This window comes from Dermacentor andersoni, chromosome 2 (genome assembly GCF_023375885.2).
Source record: "Dermacentor andersoni chromosome 2, qqDerAnde1_hic_scaffold, whole genome shotgun sequence".
Lineage (NCBI taxonomy): Eukaryota > Metazoa > Arthropoda > Arachnida > Ixodida > Ixodidae > Dermacentor > Dermacentor andersoni.
The window spans coordinates 35,011,269-35,030,307 of NC_092815.1; the positions used below are offsets into that span (position 1 = coordinate 35,011,269).

At 45.7% G+C, this 19,039-nt stretch overlaps 1 protein-coding gene across 1 annotated transcript in view; it reads left to right on the top strand.

Moving 5' to 3' along the window:
* LOC126542475 (titin-like) overlaps positions 1 to 19,039 on the top strand; it is a 221,690-nt gene that overhangs the window by 110,252 nt on the left and 92,399 nt on the right. The window contains exon 2 of the mRNA XM_055077276.2: positions 18,016 to 18,128. Coding sequence (XP_054933251.1) covers positions 18,016 to 18,128 — 113 coding nt within the window. The remainder of the gene's footprint in view (positions 1 to 18,015; positions 18,129 to 19,039) is intronic.

Sequence of the window (19,039 nt, forward strand, 5' to 3'; positions counted from 1 at the left end):
TGTTGCTTCGCCGTTTCAATAACGGCAGGCTTTGTTTCCTGCTCACGCTGGCTGCGGATTCTTCTGAGAAAGACGAGGGAGGATGAAAGCGGTGAGACGTGTTTACGTGCCCCTCAGAGTGTTCGTTCGTCCAGGCAGACGTGCTAGGTGAAGAAGCGGGGAATAGAGTCGTCGAGTTCACTCCTCGTTTGTCGACGCTCACATGGGCTCCCTGGGGCCGACATCGTATACGGAACGCGGTTCGCGTTCGAGAGAAGCCCAGCTTTCTCGGCTTTTGAATTATAGACGAGCCCGGAGAAGTCTTTTTTTTTCGGGTGCCCCCTTTGTATACGTGCCTCGGTGTAGAGAGTTTAAAAAAAAAAAAAGAAACAAGAGAACATTAGGGGGGGGGGAGAGGAAGGGGGGTAGCAAGGGTGAGGCGGTGCGTATACGCTTCATTCGGGAAGATGTCTCCTTCGCGCACGACTTGATCCCCGATGGAGAATTGAAAATGAAATTAATATTGAGAGGCGTCCATCGACACGACGTCAGACTGCGTGGCTGGCGCGCTACAGGAAGCCGAGGGTTCGAGGCGGAGGGCGTCAATCCTGATAAGGGGCGGACTGCCTGCCTGGGCGGCAGGCTTTCATCACGGCTAAGATTTTTGGACGCAGAAGCCTACAGTCTTTATTGGCTTCACTTTTGCGAGATGCGTGGCTCCTCTTTTTCTGCTTGCGCGACGAGCTTCTGCGTGGAAAAGCCTCGAAGGCGAACAGGAGCGTCAAAGAACGACAGAAGGTGAGGGGGAAGTGCGGAAAAAAGAAAATATTCCTGAAATAAAAGAATGCATAATTGCCAACAAAAGAAAACAAGGATACACTATGAATACGAAAAAGCTAGCCTTGATGATAAAGTACACACGTATACACATGCAGAATATACTGTGCCGAAGGTTTGCGAAATATGTTGTTGACTTTCTCACTCGCACTTTTCTTCGCATATTCGTTTGTTAAAGTGAAGTCTTATGCTTTACGTTGTCCTTGCGAGAATTCATGTGATATTTCACTTTATCAGCTTTCATGTCTGTTATTCTAAGAACATACGGCGCTCTAAGTGGGGGCACACTTTTCCTAAATTTCCAAGACAGACATTGAAACGAGTTAAGGAGGCGGTAACTTAATTTGCGTAGTCTGCTCTTTCAAGACGGGAAAGGCAGGCGTCATCTCGTAACCTCTGCAAAAGACTGGTTGTCGATAAGCACCGACAGCTTAGATAGCTTCCCACTTATTCTACTTTCATGCAGCGTAAAAGGCCAGTGGCGAACAAATTCAAAGTTATGAGCTGACGTACGCCCATTACGAGGGGTTCGAAAAAAAAAAGAGAAAGAATTCACATCCTTGTAATCTGCAGATTCTGCGTCTTTGTATTATTTTTGTTTATTTGTTTCTTACTTATTTTGCGGTGTGTCTTTCTAACTAGATTTATCTTAACCAAATTTAATCTGACGCTCACATGCTTCGCTCCGGGAGTGATGATAAATGAAATTTTGCTTTAAATTATACTTTATTGAATAGGAGAGTCAAAAATACTATATTGTAGTCAATGGCCATGTTTATCTTCTTTCAGTTACGCCACGTTGCTATATGCTATCATGGTCTTTTGGGGTTTTCTTTCATTATTGTCTTCCAGTCACGATCTCTTTTTTTGAGTCTCAGACAGACATGACTTCCGCGTGTCGCTTGAGGCCATCGTCTGTGACTTTTTTCCAACAACACTCTTCTCTCCGCAGTGCTGGATCAAAGTACTTCAGCTTTCCTTCTTCCACATATATTTCCTTCTTTTACATATTACAAACATAATATTTTACATGTAAGGTAGTTTGCGCCTACCGAAAAATTGGCAGTCTAACCCGAAGGGCGAAGCACTGACTGCGATATCAAGGTTTAGTGTTGCGCTTCAACTTCTCGGACGGTGTTCTTACTATACGCAGGTCAGACTATAACGTGGCTGTGGCATACGCGGGTGCGCCAAGATTGCTAGCACCCTTAAAAGTTTAACACGCCATGTAGGGCCTGTAATGACTTCGCAAATTATTACATTTCGCACAATTACACTACTATCAGATTTGAGCACCGATATTGTTTTTTTTTTCATGCTTTTTATACTTAACTCTCTGATAAGATTTAAGATAAAATGCATGGGCTGTGAATCTTGTTTCAAGACATTTGTTTGTGGGCTGCCATTCTCCAAATTCTGAAAAAAATAATCTAATCAAGGATGTAAGACCTGGTATGAGCAACTTTATGAGCATGGATAAGCATGTATCATACATATACATAAATACATATTTGCGGAGATCCACTCTGGCCGCGACGGTGACCACGACGACGAAAATTGCCTTGGAGGGTCTATATAATTGCTATCTCAATAAAATAACGATGCATTCGACCCATAGAAAAATAAAGCAAGCATAATATGTGAAACAAATCAAAAGCGAAGTCGCCAAAATGAAGTCATCATTCCGCCAACGACGCAGGATCACTTTGTTGGCGGAACGATCTTTTACGATGCGAGAGGACGGGCCGTTTTACTTTACTTCTTTACCACGTGAAAAGCCGTAAACATTAGCACCGTCCTGCACACATGGCCTGTGAACAGAGTGAAATGCACCATGTCACCGAGACTCTGGCCAGTATAAATAAGCAAGAAAGAAAGCCATCCGAACGAAATACCTCACAAGCAGGAAATGAAACGGAAGTAAACTGTCAAAACGTTCCTAAAAACAATGCACGAAAGAAAAATAGAAATAGCAGAAATGGCCTCAACAAACCCCAAGTGGTCGTAAAGCGGCGCCAAGTGGTTTTTTTCGGGCGATAGATTAGATTACCGAGCGTGTGTTCGGTTAGAGTAACAGTATGCTCTTCGTGAGTTTATGTACAGCACGCTCTTTGCTGCGGCCGTGTCTTTGCATGCGTTCGCAATGCTAGCGCCGCTTGTGCCTTTCCTATACGCTATCCAACAAGATATCTTATATGGTAGGGACCCCGAGTGAGATACTGAAGACCCGCAACGCTGAACTTTCTTCGTGCTTGGGACATCGCAGTTCACAACTAGTATTGTGATAGCAATTGTAAGGACACTCTAGTCGAATTTTCGCCGTGTCGTCGCCATCGGCATTGCCATGAGGCTTCGCATATAAGATATATGTATGCTATATACTTATCCCTGCCGTATATGAAGGTTAATTGCTACCATATTCAATGACTAAAGCTGTTCATACAAAATCTTACGTTCTCTAATAAATTATTCCTCGCAATTTTGAAAATGGCAGCCTGAAAGTAAATGTCATGAATCATAACACACACTGCGTATGGATTTCATATCAAATCTTCAGTATTAGTAGTGCAAAACCATATCAGTGCATAAACCGGTAAGTGATGTGATTTTACTAGAGCGGGGCTCTTTACGGGCAGCGTTGTGCATGCCCCCTGTGCGGGGCCATTACAGACCCTATACGCGGTGTGTTAAGCTTTTAAGGATGCCGGGAATCTTGGCGCACCCACATATAATTAGTGCACCGTCCGAGAAGTTCAATCGCAACGTTAAACCTTACTATCGCAGTAAGGGCTTCGTACTGCGGGCGAAAGTGCCAATTTTATATCTTTGCTAAATACGCGCAATAATATCAAAACCTAGAGGATACTTACTGATTCTGGACTCACGTTGGCAAAAGGAGAGGGACGTGGTAAAGTTTACAGGACTATAGATGAACGTAAGTGTAGGGTACAAGCTTATTGTAATGCAATAAACCCGTACGTCTGATAGTCAGCGCCGTGTGTGTGTCGTTTTTTTTATGTACTTCGTATGAGCGTTGCTTCTGAATAACTTGAACAAGGACTACAAATGTTTTAGGTTAATTTGAGTGGGGGAAGTATTTCTTCGCGGGTTCACTACGGTTCCTATATGCATTCCAACATATTAATTTTATGGTAGCAGCGTTGGCGACGACGAAATAATTTTTGTGCGTCGCTCCTGTGGTTCAAGATCTTTCGCCTGTGCATTCTGACGCAATGTATTGACCACATCTGTACGCATCTATATAAATGGCGATCCAACGAAGAATGTTTGAGTCGTGCGATTGTGTATGCCCTCAGATGAGTCTGTGCTTAGGCTAAATATAATAGTCAAGACTCTGTCTACGGCAACTGCGCTCCACTAAGCCATGTAAAAGATTCTATATTTCCAGGCATCCGAGTACAGGTCTTTCCATTCCCGTATTCGGTTACAGGCTTCCTCAACAGAATTCAAATGTGAATTACATAAACTCGCCTGCTATGCTAATGCCTTATACATGGAGCGTCTAAAAGCCTCAGCATTCTGTATTTACTGGAGACGTGGACCTATGACGTTAAAGGCGCTCTCGGCAAGTCTATATTGTACATTTTACATCTCTTGAATTTCACATTTTCGAATTCACAAGGCCTCTGTCTCTTTCAAATGTTGGTGCGGCAGACTGCTGGACGGCTTCTCGCCTCACTGCCCATCAGTCTGCTTTGAACTGGCGGCCAGGAGTGCCAATCCAAGGTGCAATTCTGTGACTGACTGGACCACTGGACTGAGAGCGTTCTTTAACACTTGATGCATCTTGTGGCATAGAGACTACGACTTCTGAACAATATTGTGTGACTTACACGCTGCATGTTATGAACCCTATAATACAGTATGCCCTCTGGGCCGTTGGAAGCCCTATAACACCGTGCCCTTGACAACTGTAAATGAGAAGCACAAGTGGTTTCGTTCGATTGTACCTGAATCGTTTCATGTCTTCAGTAGTGTCATTTCTTAAACTTGACAGTCAGCGTGGTCAGTGAGCATATAGGGTGTCCCAGCTCATGTTAGCCAAGCCGGTCGTCAAACTTCTGACAACCGGAACACCGTAATTCTTATAAATTTATCTTTTCTTTAGCTGAACAATTTGGCTAACGTTACCTGGGACACATGGTAGTGGTATAACGTACAGTATAGTATCGTATAGTATAGAGTATAGTGAGCACGATAATCATGCTAGCTGCAGGTCAATATAGGCTTCCAAAGGCACGCCGGCATTTGCTCTACCCGAGCGTTTATTACTAACCTTTGTGGTGCTAAAAGTGTCATAATGTTAAATCCTGCGTGAGTGCATCACGTAACTAATGCTGCTAACGGAGAGAGAACCAAAACGACTAGGCAAATTATAGGTAGGATGCTTCCACTCAACCTTTTGAACAGTGCACCCATCCGCGAATCTATCCACTGCACTAAGCGATTCATCATCATCATCATCAGCATCATCATCATCTTCTTCTTCTTCTTCTTCTTCTTCTCCTTCTTCTTCTTCTTCAGCAGCAGCAGCAGCTTGGTTACGCCCGCTGCAGGGCAAAGACCTCTCCCCTATTTCTCCAACTACCCCGGTCATGTACTAATTGTGGCCATGTTGTACCTGCAAACTTCTTAATCTCACTCGCCCACCTAAATTTCTGCCGCCCTCTTCTAGACTTCCCTTCCCTTGGAATCCAGTAAATAACCCTTAATGACCATCGGTTATCTTCCCTCCTCATTACATGTCCAGCCCATGCCCATTTCTTTTCTTGATTTCCACTAAGATGTCATTAACTCGCGTTTGTTCCCTCACCCAATCTGCTCTTTTCTTATCAATTAACGTTACACCCATCATTCTTCTTTCCATAGCTCGTTGCGTTGTCCTCAATTTAAGTAGAACCCTTTTCGTAAGCCTCCACGTTTCTGCCCCGTACGTGAGTACAGGTAAGACACAGCTGTTATACACTTTTCTCTTGAGGGATAATAGCAACCTGCTATTCATGATATGAGAATGCATGTCAAACGCACCCCAGCCCATTCTTATTCTTCTGATTATTTCATTCTCATGATCCGGATCCGCGGTCACTGCCTGCCCTAAGTAGATGTATTCCCTTACCACTTCCAGTGCCTCGCTACCTATCGTAAACTGCTGTTCTCTTCCGAGACTGTTAAACATTACTTTAGTTTTTTGCAGATTAATTTTTAGACCCACCCTTCTGCTTTGCCTCTCCAGGTCAGTGAGCATGCATTGCAATTGATCCCCTGAGTGAATCATCAGTGAATTGCAAGTTACTAAGGTATTCTCCGTTAACTCTTATCCCCAATTCTTCCCAATCCAGGTCTCTGAATACCTCCTGTAAACACGCTGTGAATAGCATTGGAGAGATCGTATCTCCCTGCCTGACGCCTTTCTTTATTGGGAATTTGTTGCTTTCTTTATGGAGGACTACGGTGGCTGTGGAGTCCTGATGTGGAGTCCGGTGACCCTGATTCTGCAATGCCTCCATGACTGCTGAGCTTTCGACTGAATCAAACGCTTTCTCGTAATCAATGAAAGCTATATATAAGGGTTGGTTATATTCCGCACATTTCTCTATCACCTGATTGATAGTGTGAATATGGTCTATTGTTGAGTAGCCTTTGCGGAATCTTGCCTGGTCCTTTGGTTGACAGAAGTCTACGGTGTTCCTGATTCTATTTGAAATTACCTTACTAAATACCTTGTAGGCAACGGACAGTAAGCTGAATGGTCTATAATTTTTCATGTCTTTAGCGTTTCCTTTTCTTATGGATTAGAATTATGTTAGCGTTCTTCCAGGATTCCGGTACGCTCGAGGTCATGAGGCTTTGCGTATACAGGGTGGCCAGTTTTTCTAGAAGAATCTGCCCACCATCCTTTAACAAATCTGCTGTTACCTGATCTTTCCCAGCTGCCTTCCCCCTTTGCATCGCTCCCAAGGCTCTCTTTACTTCTGCCGGCGTTACTTATCCCTTAACCCTTATCCCTTAACCCTTACTTATCCCTTACCCTTAGGATTTCAAATTCCTGTAGACTATTCTCTCTTCCATTATCGTCGTGGGTGCCACTGGTACTGTAGAAATATCTATAGAACTCCTCGGCCACTTGAACTATCTCATCCATATTAGTAATGATATTGCCGGCTTTGTCTCTTAACGCATACATGTGATTCTTGCCTATTCCTAGTTTCTTCTTCACTGCTTTTAGGCTTTCTCCGTTCCTGAGAGCATGTTCAATTCTATCCATATTATACTTCCTTATGTCAGCTTTTTTACGCTTGTAGATTAACTTGGAAAGTTCTGCCAGTTCTATTCTAGCTGTAGAGTTAGAGGCTTTCATACATTGGCGTTTCTTGATCAGATGCTTCGACACCTGGCACGCAGTCTCACAGTGACCGAGTGGAACTCGCCAAACTTACGACTTACACAACTGCATCGACTAAACCCCACCCTGCAACTCCAACCTCCACTCGGACTTCCTCGACGTGAAGCTACGCTTCTCTGTCGCCTTTGGTTAGGAGTTGCCTTCACAAAGGCATCATCATCATCATCATCAGCCTAGTTACGTCCACTGCAGGGCAAAGGCCTTTCCCATACTTCTCCAACTACCCCGGTCATGTACTAATGGTGGCCATGTTGTCCCTGCAAACGTCTTAATGTCATCCGCCCACCTAACTTTCTGCCGCCCCTTACTACGCTTTCCTTCCCTTGGAATCCAGTCCGTAACCCTTAATGACCATCGGTTATCTTCCCTCCTCATTACATGTCCGGCCCATGCCCATTTCTTTTTCTTGATTTCAACTAAGATGTCATTTACCCGCGTTTGTTCTCTCACCCAATCTGCTCTTTTCTTATCCCTTAACGTTACACCTATCATTCTTCTTTCCATGGCTCGTTGCTTCGTCCTCAATTTCAGCAGAACCCTTTTCGTAAGCCTCCAGGTTTCTGCCCCGTAGGTGAGTACTGGTAAGACACAGCTGTTATACACTTTCCTCTTGAGGGATAGTGGCAACCTGCTGTTCATGATTTGAGAATGCCTGCCAAACGCACCCCAGCCCATTCTTATTCTTCTGGTTATTTCAGTCTCATGATCCGGATCCGTGGTCACTACCTGCCCTAAGTAGATGTATTCCCTTACCACTTCCAGTGCCTCGCTACCTATCGTAAACTGCTGTTCTCTTCCGAGACTGTTAAACATTACTTTAGTTTTCTGTAGATTAATTTTCAGACCCACCCTTCTGCTTTGCCTCTCCAGGTCAGTGAGCATGCATTGCAATTGGTCTCCTGAATTACTAAGCAAGTCAATATCATCAGCGAATCGCAAGTTGCTACGCTTTCTCCATCAACTTTTATCCCCAATTCTTCCCACTCCAGGTCTCTGAATACCTCCTGTAAACACGCTGTGAATAGCATTGGAGATATCGTATCTCCCTGTCTGACGCCTTTCTTTATTGGGATTTTGTTGCTTTCTTTGTGGAGGATTACGGTGGCTGTGGAACCGCTATAGATAGCTTCCAGTATCTTTACATATGGCTCATCTACACCCTGATTCCGTAGTGCCTCCATGACTGCTGAGGTTTCGACTGAATCAAATGCTTTTTCGTAATCAATGAAGGCTATATATAAGGGTTGGTTATATTCCGCACATTTCTCTATCACCTGATTGATAGTGTGAATATGGTCTATTGTTGAGTAGCCTTTACGGAATCCTGCCTGGTCCTTTGGTTGACAGAAATCTAAGGTATTCCTGATTCTATTTGCGATTACCTTAGTAAATACTTTGTAGGCAACGGACAGTAAGCTGATCGGTCTATAATTTTTCAAGTCTTTGGCGTCCCCTTTCTTATGGATTAGGATTATGTTAGCGTTCTTCCAAGATTCCGGTACGTTCGAGGTCATGAGGCATTGTGTATATTGGGCGGCCAACCTTTCTAGGACAGTGTTCCCACCATCCTTCAACAAATCTGCTGTTACCTGATCCTCCCCAGCTGCCTTCCCCCTTTGCATAGCTCCCAAGGCGTTCTTTACCTCTTCCGGTGTTACTTGTGGGATTTCAAGTTCCTCTAGACTATTCTCTCTCACCTTATCGTCGTGGGTGTTACTGGTACTGTATAAATCTCTATAAAACTCTTCAGCCACTTGAACTATCTCATCCATATTAGTAACGATATTGCCGGCTTCGTCTCTTAACGCACACATCTGATTCTTGCCTATTCCTAGTTTCTTCTTTACTGCTTTTAGGCTTCCTCCGTTCCTGAGAGCCTGTTCAATTCTATCCATATTATAGTTCCTTATGTCCGCTGTCTTACGCTTGTTGATTAACTTAGAAAGTTCTGCCAGTTCTATTCCATCTGTAGGGTTAGAGGCTTTCATACATTGGCGTTTCTTGATCAGATCTTTCGTCTCCTGCGATAGCTTACTGGTGTCCTGTTTAACGGCGTTACCACCGACTTCTATTGCGCACTCCTTAATGATGCCCATAAGATTGTCGTTCATTGCTTCAACACTATGGTCCTCTTCCTGGGTTAAAGCTGAATACCTGTTCTGTAACTTGATCCGGAATTCCTCTAGTTTCCCTCTTACCGCTAACTCATTGATTGGTTTCTTATGTACCAGTTTCTTCCGTTCCCTCCTCATGTCAAGGCTAATTCGAGTTCTTACCATCCTATGGTCACTGCAGCGCACCTTGCCGAGCACGTCTACATCTTGTATGATGCCAGGGTTCGCGCAGAGTATAAAGTCGATTTCATTTCTAGTCTCACCATTCGGGCTCCTCCACGTCCACTTTCGGCTAACCCGCTTGCGGAAAAAGGTATTCATTATCCGCATATTATTCTGTTCTGCAAACTCTACTAATAACTCTCCTCTGCTATTCCTAGAGCCTATGCCATATTCCCCCGCTGACTTGTCTCCGGCCTGCTTCTTGCCTACCCTGGCATTGAAATCGCCCATCAGTATACTGTAGTTTGTTTTGACTTTACCCATCGCCGATTCCACGTCTTCATAGAAGCTTTCGACTTCCTGGTCATCATGACTAGATGTAGGGGCGTAGACCTGTACAACCTTTATTTTGTACCTCTTATTAAGTTTCACAACAAGACATGCCACCCTCTCGTTAATGCTATAGAATTCCTGTATGTTACCAGCTATGTTCTTATTAATCAGGAATCCGACTCCTAGTTCTCGTCTCTCTGCTAAGTCCCGGTAGCACAAGACGTGCCCGCTTTTTAGCACTGTATATGCTTCTTTTGGCCTCCTAACTTCACTGAGCCCTATTATATCCCATTTACTGCCCTCTAATTCCTCCAATAGCACTGCTAGACTCGCCTCACTAGATAACGTTCTAGCGTTAAACGTTGCCAGGTTCATATTCCAATGGCCGCCTGTCCGGAGCCAGGCATTCTTAGCACCCTCTGCAGCGTCGCAGGTCTGACCGCCGCCGTGGTCAGTTGCTTCGCAGCTGCTGGGGACTGAGGGCCGGGGTTTGATTGTTGTGTTCATATAGGAGGTTGTGGCCAAGTACTGCACCAGGGTGGCCAATCCTGCTCTGGTGAGAGAGTGCGTTACCGGTTCTGGTCACAGGGATCAGGCCGCACTCCAGGCCTGTTTGTGCAATTTTCTCAACACACGGTTGTTTTTTTTTTTCTGGTATTTTCCGGTGGAGAGGCATACTCTACATTAATTGGAGTGACTGACAGTGCAGCATGCGAGGTCTGTGGCACCGAAGAAAACATCGACCACCTGCTGTGCCACTGTCCAAGATATGCCCTAGAGAGACAAGAACTTGCCAAAGCTTTCCAAAAACTGGACAATCGGCCGCTTTCTGTGCAGGTGCTGCTGGAACACCGCCCCCATCACCCGTCGGCCCATAGAGCGCTGAAGGCGCTTTTGTGTTTTTTAAGGACGACGGGTTCGTGCGACCATCGCTGACTATTAATGCAATTTCTGTAAAACCACACGCGTCAGCGAACTTGCCGCAATTTCCTTCTTTCCTTCCCTCCTCTGTCTCCCTGTGATCTTTGTTCTCCCCTTTCCCATTCCCCTGGTGTAGGTTAGCCAACCGGACGTTATTCTGGTTAACCTCCCTGCCTTCAACTGTTCTCTTTCCTGCTCCTCTTGATCAGATCTTTCGTCTCCTGCGATGCCGTAAGCGATTAGTGCTGAACAAAGGGATGTCTCCTAGAAATTCCTTCAAGAGCAGTCGAAATACCGTGCACCCTCTCGGAAATACAGTCTGTCCTCCATCGTTGCACACGGAGAGTGCACTGGACATTGGACAAAGGGTAGACGTATGCCCGTGAGAAAGTAGTATACGGACCACGGGCTCCCTGGAAAACAACAACAACAACACAAAAAAAGACGCTGTATCCGTAATTCACAGATACAATTCAAAATTCGCGAGTGCACCGTAAGAGAGAGAGAGAGATAAAGAGGAAAAGCAGGGAGGTTAACCAGATATCAGTCTCCGGTTTGCTACCCTACACTGGGGATGGAAGATAGGGGTTAGAAAGAGGAGAGAGAGAAAAACGGTAAAAAAACACGCACACACGGAGGCAGACACATACACTGGAGGCGTTGCAGTTAATGACGTTCACAAAGGCCGGTAGATCGCAAAAAGCGCAATAGTGCTTGCACGGCCTTCTTCTGTGACGGTAGATCCTTTCGATGGTGTAAAATTCTTTTTCCGATAGCGGTTGGTCGTCCAGCGAAATGTTCGTGGCGAAAGCATTCCCTCTGTGGACTGTACTGCGGGCTGGGGCACAAAATATGGTCAATCGATTCTTCATGGCCGCAGTGGTCACATGTTGCGGTGTCCGTCATCACTATGCGAAATGCATAGGCTTTGGTAAATGCAGCGCCCAACCACAGTCGGTATAAAAGCGTGGCGTCTACACGGCGAAGCTGTGATGGCGCTCGAAAACTTAATGTGGGATCACGTGAGTACAGTCGCGTATTTCGTTAAAGTGGCTCATTTCATTGCGACACGGTGCGCTGCCGAACAAGAAAGCGGAGCTTCCGGGCTGCGTCATTTCCAGGAAGTGGAATTGGGGCGTGGTGCTCCTCAGTATGGGCTGAGCGGGCAGCTTGATCCGCCCGTTCATTGCCGATAATTTCGCAGTGACTTGGAAGCCACTGGAAGGTTATTTCATGGCCTGCATTACTTATATGGTATAACATCTCTGTAATACGAAATATTAGTTGTTCGTGCGGTCCGTGTTGTAAAGGTGACAGCAGAGACTGCAGTGCCGCCTTCGAATCGCAGAATACCGTCCGCTTGTGTGGCGGTTCATCACCACTGTGATGAAGGGCAGTAAAGAGCGCTGTTAGCTCTGCTGCCGTCAATGTTGTCGCGTGGGTCGTCTTAAATTTGATTGTTGTAACTTTTCCTGGTATGACGATTGCCGCCGCGGAGCTGTTTGGAAGGACAGATCTATCAGTGTAAATATGTGTAGAGTCACGGTAGTTCTCGGACAAATATAGTAGCGTGAGCTGTTTAAGGGCTGGTGATGATAGATGCTTTTTCGAGATGCCAGATGCTTTTTTCGAGATGCCAGGTATTGTGAGGTTGATTTTTGGCTGAGGGAGGCACCATGGAGGAATCAAAGGTCGCGCAGCCGGAGTGAAACAAGCTGGCAATGATTCATCATATGCGGTTATCGTTTGACTGAAAGATGTGTGTGGTATGTGCGCCGGTATAGAGGCTAAGTGGTGACGAGGAGTCCTGGCTAGATGCCTTATATAGGTCCTTAGCGCTTCCATTTCTATGTGCGTCTTGACCAGGTGGTCTCTAGCGATTGCTATCGTAGCCACTGTTGAAGCACTCTGAGGCAGGCCTAGACAGATCCGGAGCACTTGACCCTGAAGACCTTGTATTGTGCGTAGGTTCGTTTTGAGGACGCGCAGGTTATTAGTAGCGTTCTCTGACACAAAGAGGACGAAGTGAGGCCATCGTTGAGGTGCTGTTTTCACGGTGTTCGAGCTGGACGGCGAAGATGAGTTCAGAATTCTTCGTTTGGCCTTTCGGTACTGGGCAAGTTGAAAACTGTTTTCCGAGGACTCGTCCCCTGATGCGGAGTACAGCTCTGTGACCTCGCTGTCACTCGACGTATTTCCTCGCTTCCTCGAACCGATGCCCGTGGGTGAATGCTACCCGGGTGGGTCCTCGGGGTGTTGTTCGTCCATCACCGCGATGGAGGGGGCGGTAGACCCCACAGGTGCAGTGAGAAGTCCAGAAAAGCACAGAGACGGGCGAGATGTGTTCCGCAAGAGAAGCACTTCCAGTGCACCGTAAAGTTCGCACTGACATGTAAAGACTGCTGTCCTCAATTCCAAGTGACATTCATAGGCGGAGAAGAAAATTATCTTTATCGCAGAATCCCTTGTTCGTATAATTTTGTTCAGGTAAGTGCGTTTAGGTTGTGCTTGTCTCAAAGTAGTATGGTATTTTAAATTTTGACATTCATGGGTGGCTCGATCTGCGTGTGTGCAAATCAGGCCGAGCATGTCACACTTCTTCTAGGAATTCACTTCTTTTACGAAGCGACGCCCTATGTTCTGCTTTAAATATCGTCTTTGTCGTATCGAAAGAAAAAAATGGTCGTGTTTTTTCGAGTAACAGGAATGTAAAAAGATGGTAGGTGACCATAATCTTTGACATGGTGTCTCTTAGTGGCACTCGCACCTCGGCGTCAATGGTATTTAGGTTAACTGTAGGCGAACGCAACGCACGAACCGAACTCGGAGGCAACTGTTTTCCCAATAATTAGTCGGTTAAATATCATGCCAGCTTATTGTGGGTGATGTCATTAGCGACGCGATTACTTCTGCTTTATACTTACGGGTTTCTAGGAATTCCAGGCATACGCCAAAGTAGTACTCCCGTGGCGGGTCTCTAAAGTCTACTATTATGTGCTTTGGTGTGCGGTAATCAGTGATTTCTAATTCTAATTATTTCAGACACTTTAGCAACTTAACTTGTAACTAACCTTATGGTCTGATATCATATAAATAATCAAACCCATGAATTTTGTACTGTACTATTCTTTCAATTTTTTTTTTTCTGAATTATTTTGAATTTCCTCCCTGGTCCTCTCAGCTGGTGAACCGGAAGTGCTGCGCAAGAAAGAAGAGTGTCGCTCGATGCTCGTACCAGTAAAAATTAAGTGAACGCATGCATTGTATAGCAGTGCAGAGTTCGTAAAAAACGTAACGTGCCATTATTCAGTGGACGCTGTTAGGTTGTACTGACCAAGCGTTGATTGGCAGTCCTTAGTTGATAACGGGTAGCTTGATTATCCGCCGTGGTGGCGTAGTGGCTTTGGCATAGCGCAGCTAAGCCCGAGGGCGCGGAATCAAATCCCGGCCGCAGCGCGGCCGCATATAGATGGGCACTTAATGCGAAAACGCCCGTTTACCGTGCATTGGATGCACCAAAATTATACCGGAGTCACGTTACGGCGTGTCTCTAATCATATCGTGGTTCTGGCACGTAAGACCCCAGAATTTTTAATAAAACTTGGTTCGACTAGTGGGTAACAGGTCGGGAGCAGGTAGGCACACTGTAAAAAAAATACACGTTCAGTAGGTAGCAGTCTTCAACAATCTGTAACAATTTATCTTCTACCAGTTATTGGTAGGCCTCGTGATGGCTTATGCCATGGTCACTGACGTTCCAATGCTTATCCAAAGAAGACCAGCCTCTGGCTGTTTGCAGCGCTGTTATTCGTGCATTTTCGCATTATCTTTTCCAACCCGTATACGTCTAGTTATTTCACCTAGAAAGCCTAACGTATTTCGCTTCTGTAAAATCAATAGCCATGCGGCAGTAACAACACAGTCCGCGAGCAGCCGACGGACTTCACGCTCTTGTGGACGACTAAACTTCGAGCGTTTGTCCCAAGTTGAAAACAACAAGCGCAATAATTTGAAGCCGTGACCATGCTCATTCACCGCTGACATTGCATTTATAAGCCACGCTTTTCTCGGAGACACACAAAATACACAAGGCGACAATGTCAAGCTGCAACATCCTCCCTCGACTACGGAAGTCGTCAAGCCTCCTTGCGAAGTTTACAAAGAATCTGGGGATCAGTGACAGGTCCTGAGCATTTTTTTTTACTCGCTAGGAATTTCGCAGAGTTCAGTCGAATACCCCGCGGAGCAAGATTTAGAGCGTTTGGTTTTGGTGCGGCATTTTTAAGAAATCAAAGAAAGACGTAAATGGCCGCCTACAAAAGCTTCAACAAAGTCACGGTTACCAAGAAGTGAAAAAATCGGTGAGAGTGAAGGAGAACTGAGAAAGCAAAATGACTTGAGATGGAAATCTCGGGTGCCAGGACTCGCGGAGATGCTTTTAGATAAGCGCCGCATTATCCGGTCTGTAGGATGCGTGACTGCACATCGACGTCGCCTCCCACTGCGCGGTGCAAATATTCCGAACCCGACTCTGTTTAAGCGAGCGTCAATCGTATTTTGCTTCTGAGCTTTGAATGACTGAGCCTGTTTCTAAAGAAAATACGTCATAGAAAGATAGAAGTATATAGAGACGTAGTTTGTTTGCACATGATCATGCGGACTGCATTGAAGCAATCGTAAGGCGATTATATTAGACCGACTTCGAGCGTTAACTTTATTTGGAGTTAGGAAAACGAATCATCGGATGAAATGAGCTGGCAGTATGCACTACAAGGAGATATTCAGACGTATATGCCTGGTAAAGAGCGGCACAATTATGAGTGAAAAATGTGTGAATAAAGGCAAAGCCTGAACGATAAAACTATATATACGTTATTTGGTAGTGGAGAGATCCCTGTGTCTAAGTGTTCTGTATCAATTACTCGCTCGAAGGAAGTGTTAATCGCTATTCAAGGCACGTCGTCGAATACGGTACGTAGCCCAATTACCTTTGTTAGCACTTGATTTGCGCATTTCGACTAGCCAGGGCGTTTAATTGGTGACAAATGCAGTAGAAGTACAATATTTTTCGTATAGCTGCTATGAAGATTTTGAACTAGATTATTTTAGTGCTGTGAAATATGTACTGGCCGCCGAGCTTTAGTATGCTAACGAGGCACGGAAGATCTATGAAAAGATTGACCGAACTCGATTTTTCATTGTAGGATGGAAAGACCAAATATGTTCGTTCTGAAAAAAAAAAATAAACAAAGAAGGTTAGCGCATGATGTGGGCTCAGCTCTTAAACGTATATAGTCCATTTAATGACATCTTTCAAGTTGTCTATTAAATATCTCGTTTACAAAGAGCCACATTTAAGGAAAGCTTTCAAGTTTTCTATTAAACATATCTCGTTTAGAAACGGCCATCAGAGGCCTGCACGTTACCGTTAATTAGATAAATGCATGCTGTCTAGGTACGGTTTTCTTGAGGAGCACGAAACTAAATTTTTTGACTAGAGATTTTCTCGATTTTCCAATCTAGATTTGTTAGAAAAAAATGTGCTTGCATAAAGTTAATGTCTTTATCGATGCGCTATAGGCTGAAAAGTGAAACGAAGGCAGACTTCATGAAATCTTCTCTGCGGTAGCCTCAGAATACCGTAGGCTGGCTGTCACATTGGCAATCACCTCGTAATGAATTGTCTTCGCTGGAGCTCGTATAAGGGGTACGAAGTGCGTCAAACTTAAGGAGGCCTTTCAGTGTGCGTAAGAGAGCGAGCGAGAACAGGAAACCGCGCAGCGTCATAGAGGCTGCGGCGAAATCATAATAATTAAGGTTTCCGACACCGACCGCTGCTCGTGCATTTGTTCCACTCCTCGGAGAGAGGGAGACGCGGGGCATGTTTTATGCAGTAATGAGTCTTCTCTCCGCTTCTGCGCTCGTTTTGGCCCTCTCCCACAAAGGGTTTGTAACTCGCCCAGGAGTGGGGCGTATGATGTAATATACATGGCGCGCCTGCTTCCCGCCCGTGCCGCCTGGATAGCGCGGCGTACGCAGAGCAGCACACGATACACGCGTTTTGAGACAGGACCGCGGTGGCGAAGCGGGCAGCTTCCAGGGCCAGGCGGTGTCTCGTTTACAAACGCCAGATCACCTGGGCTTCGCAGTGGCTCTTGAACGGCCATCGCGGGAGCATAATTTTTGTGAGACCGGCCGCTCGGCTTCTTTCGGGCCGTTTTCAGCAAGAGCGCGGAAGAAGGTCACACGGGAGAAAAGCGCTCCTAGGGACGAGAGTAGTGGCCTGAAATTGGAACGCGGCTGTATACGAGAGATCGGGACACTGATAGCTCTAAGCTAACGCGTCTAAACGCGGCTCATTGTGTCGCATTAAAGTTGCAACTGTGTAAAACTGTAGAGCGTAAGCACCACCGAGAGGCTAAAAGGGCATTAAAGTTCCTACAGTAGATCTAAACAACTTGCTCAAGATATATGAGTGAGCCGGCCTGACGCGCACCGCCATTTACCCTGGATAATTATTACTCGGGAATCGAAGAAATGTTTCACGGTGGGATGCGGTGCAGAAAATCATTATCTCATAGCCTGAGAGCGCAAGGCTGGTACTAAACAAGACGATGTAGATAACAGAGCGTGTTAGCGTTTGCACTGGTCGTTGTCTGTCATAACAAACGTGACGGAAATGCTGCTTGGATTAGTTACATCTAGCTGCTGCTATCAATCTGAACCGCCACCGTCTAATTAAATGGTGTACACGCCAAATAAATGTGGTTTACAAGGGAACGATGAGAGCGCTTATAAGAAAGAAAGAGAAAGAGCAAGAAAAACATACCCTCTGCCTTTTTTGTGCGTTGTTAAAGAAAGAGGAGAGCTAGGAAAGGTGGAGAGGTTAACCAGAGACATATCCGGTTTGGTACGCTGCACTGGGGGAAGAGAATAAAGAAGTGAAAAGAGGTAAAAACGGGAAAATATTGAGCGCTAATGCGGGGACACATGAAGGTGCGCACGAAGTCTATAAACGATCGCAAACACCTGTTGAAATGGTAATGATATCGTTGCTTTCTGCGCCAGTGACTCGCAAGGTTAATGTCCAAGCTCTCCCGTTTCATAAAACGTGGTCGTAAGAAAAGTAATGCTAGAGTACCATTCCCTTATCTTTTTATAAAGGTGACGTCTTTGATGACAACCAGACTACATTGCAAACTTGCAAGTACTGATTTCTATTTGCAATTCTGTCACTTCTTTCAGAAATATTCAGCACATCGCAGCCCATGTTCCTGTCTCCGATACCAACGATCCAGGCTGCGGAGGGCGACGACATCGTTTTGACGTGCCTCGTTGAGAATCTTGGATCCCACAAGGTGAGCCTAACTGAGCGCATATCCAAGAAAAAGGTCACTGAATTGAATAGTGGCATCAGTGATCATGAAAGTAGAACAGCCTTAAGCCGTTTCGAGGGCAAAGTTGAAATCAGCTCCACCTAAAATTCTAAATTCTGAGCAGCATATGGTGAAACTGGTGTAGCAGGAATGCAAAAAAAAAAAGAAAGGAAAAGCCCACAGAAACTCTTCTGGGAGTTGTCTAAGTATGTGTAAGCATTGTGTGACTTGCTCAATTTCACGCAGCCCGCTGTCATTATCGATGTTGTGAAACTTGATCGGGTCGGTATAAACGACAACGCTGCGGCGGCATGAACTGCTGCGGACGGCGACGCAAGGTGAATTGATGACGCAAGCGAAGTACTGCAGGTAGCGCAGCCAGATGAGCTGATGACGTCCTGGTCATTATAAGCCGTTATCGCTCTTAAGCGCTTTATCCAGCCGCGGCGAACTGTTATCGGCCGTACTCCGGCAGCGGCTAAGTATGGCCCGGCCACGTGTGGCCTTATCTTGAAAGCGATCTGCGATGGGGACATAGTCCGCCAAGTGCTGAAAGCTTCGTGTACGCTGTGTTCTCGCAGCTCAGTTCGCGTTGGAGCGAGACACGTGGGCCACATCTTGAAAGCTATATGCGACTGGGGCAGACTGCGCCATACGCTGACAGCTCGGTGTGCTTTGTGTTCTCGCCGCATAGTTCGTGCTGAAGCGAGAGCCAGCACGAAGCTGAATGCACGCGCTTCTGTGCGCCATATCTTGAAAGCGATCCTCTTACGTGACGGAGGGTTGAACTGACGATCCGACGGACTTGTTTCCTCGTTCGGCCGACATAGAAATGCTTACACATTAAGAAAGAAACAAAAACGGCTAGCCTCTCTGTTCTTTGTGGAATGCCA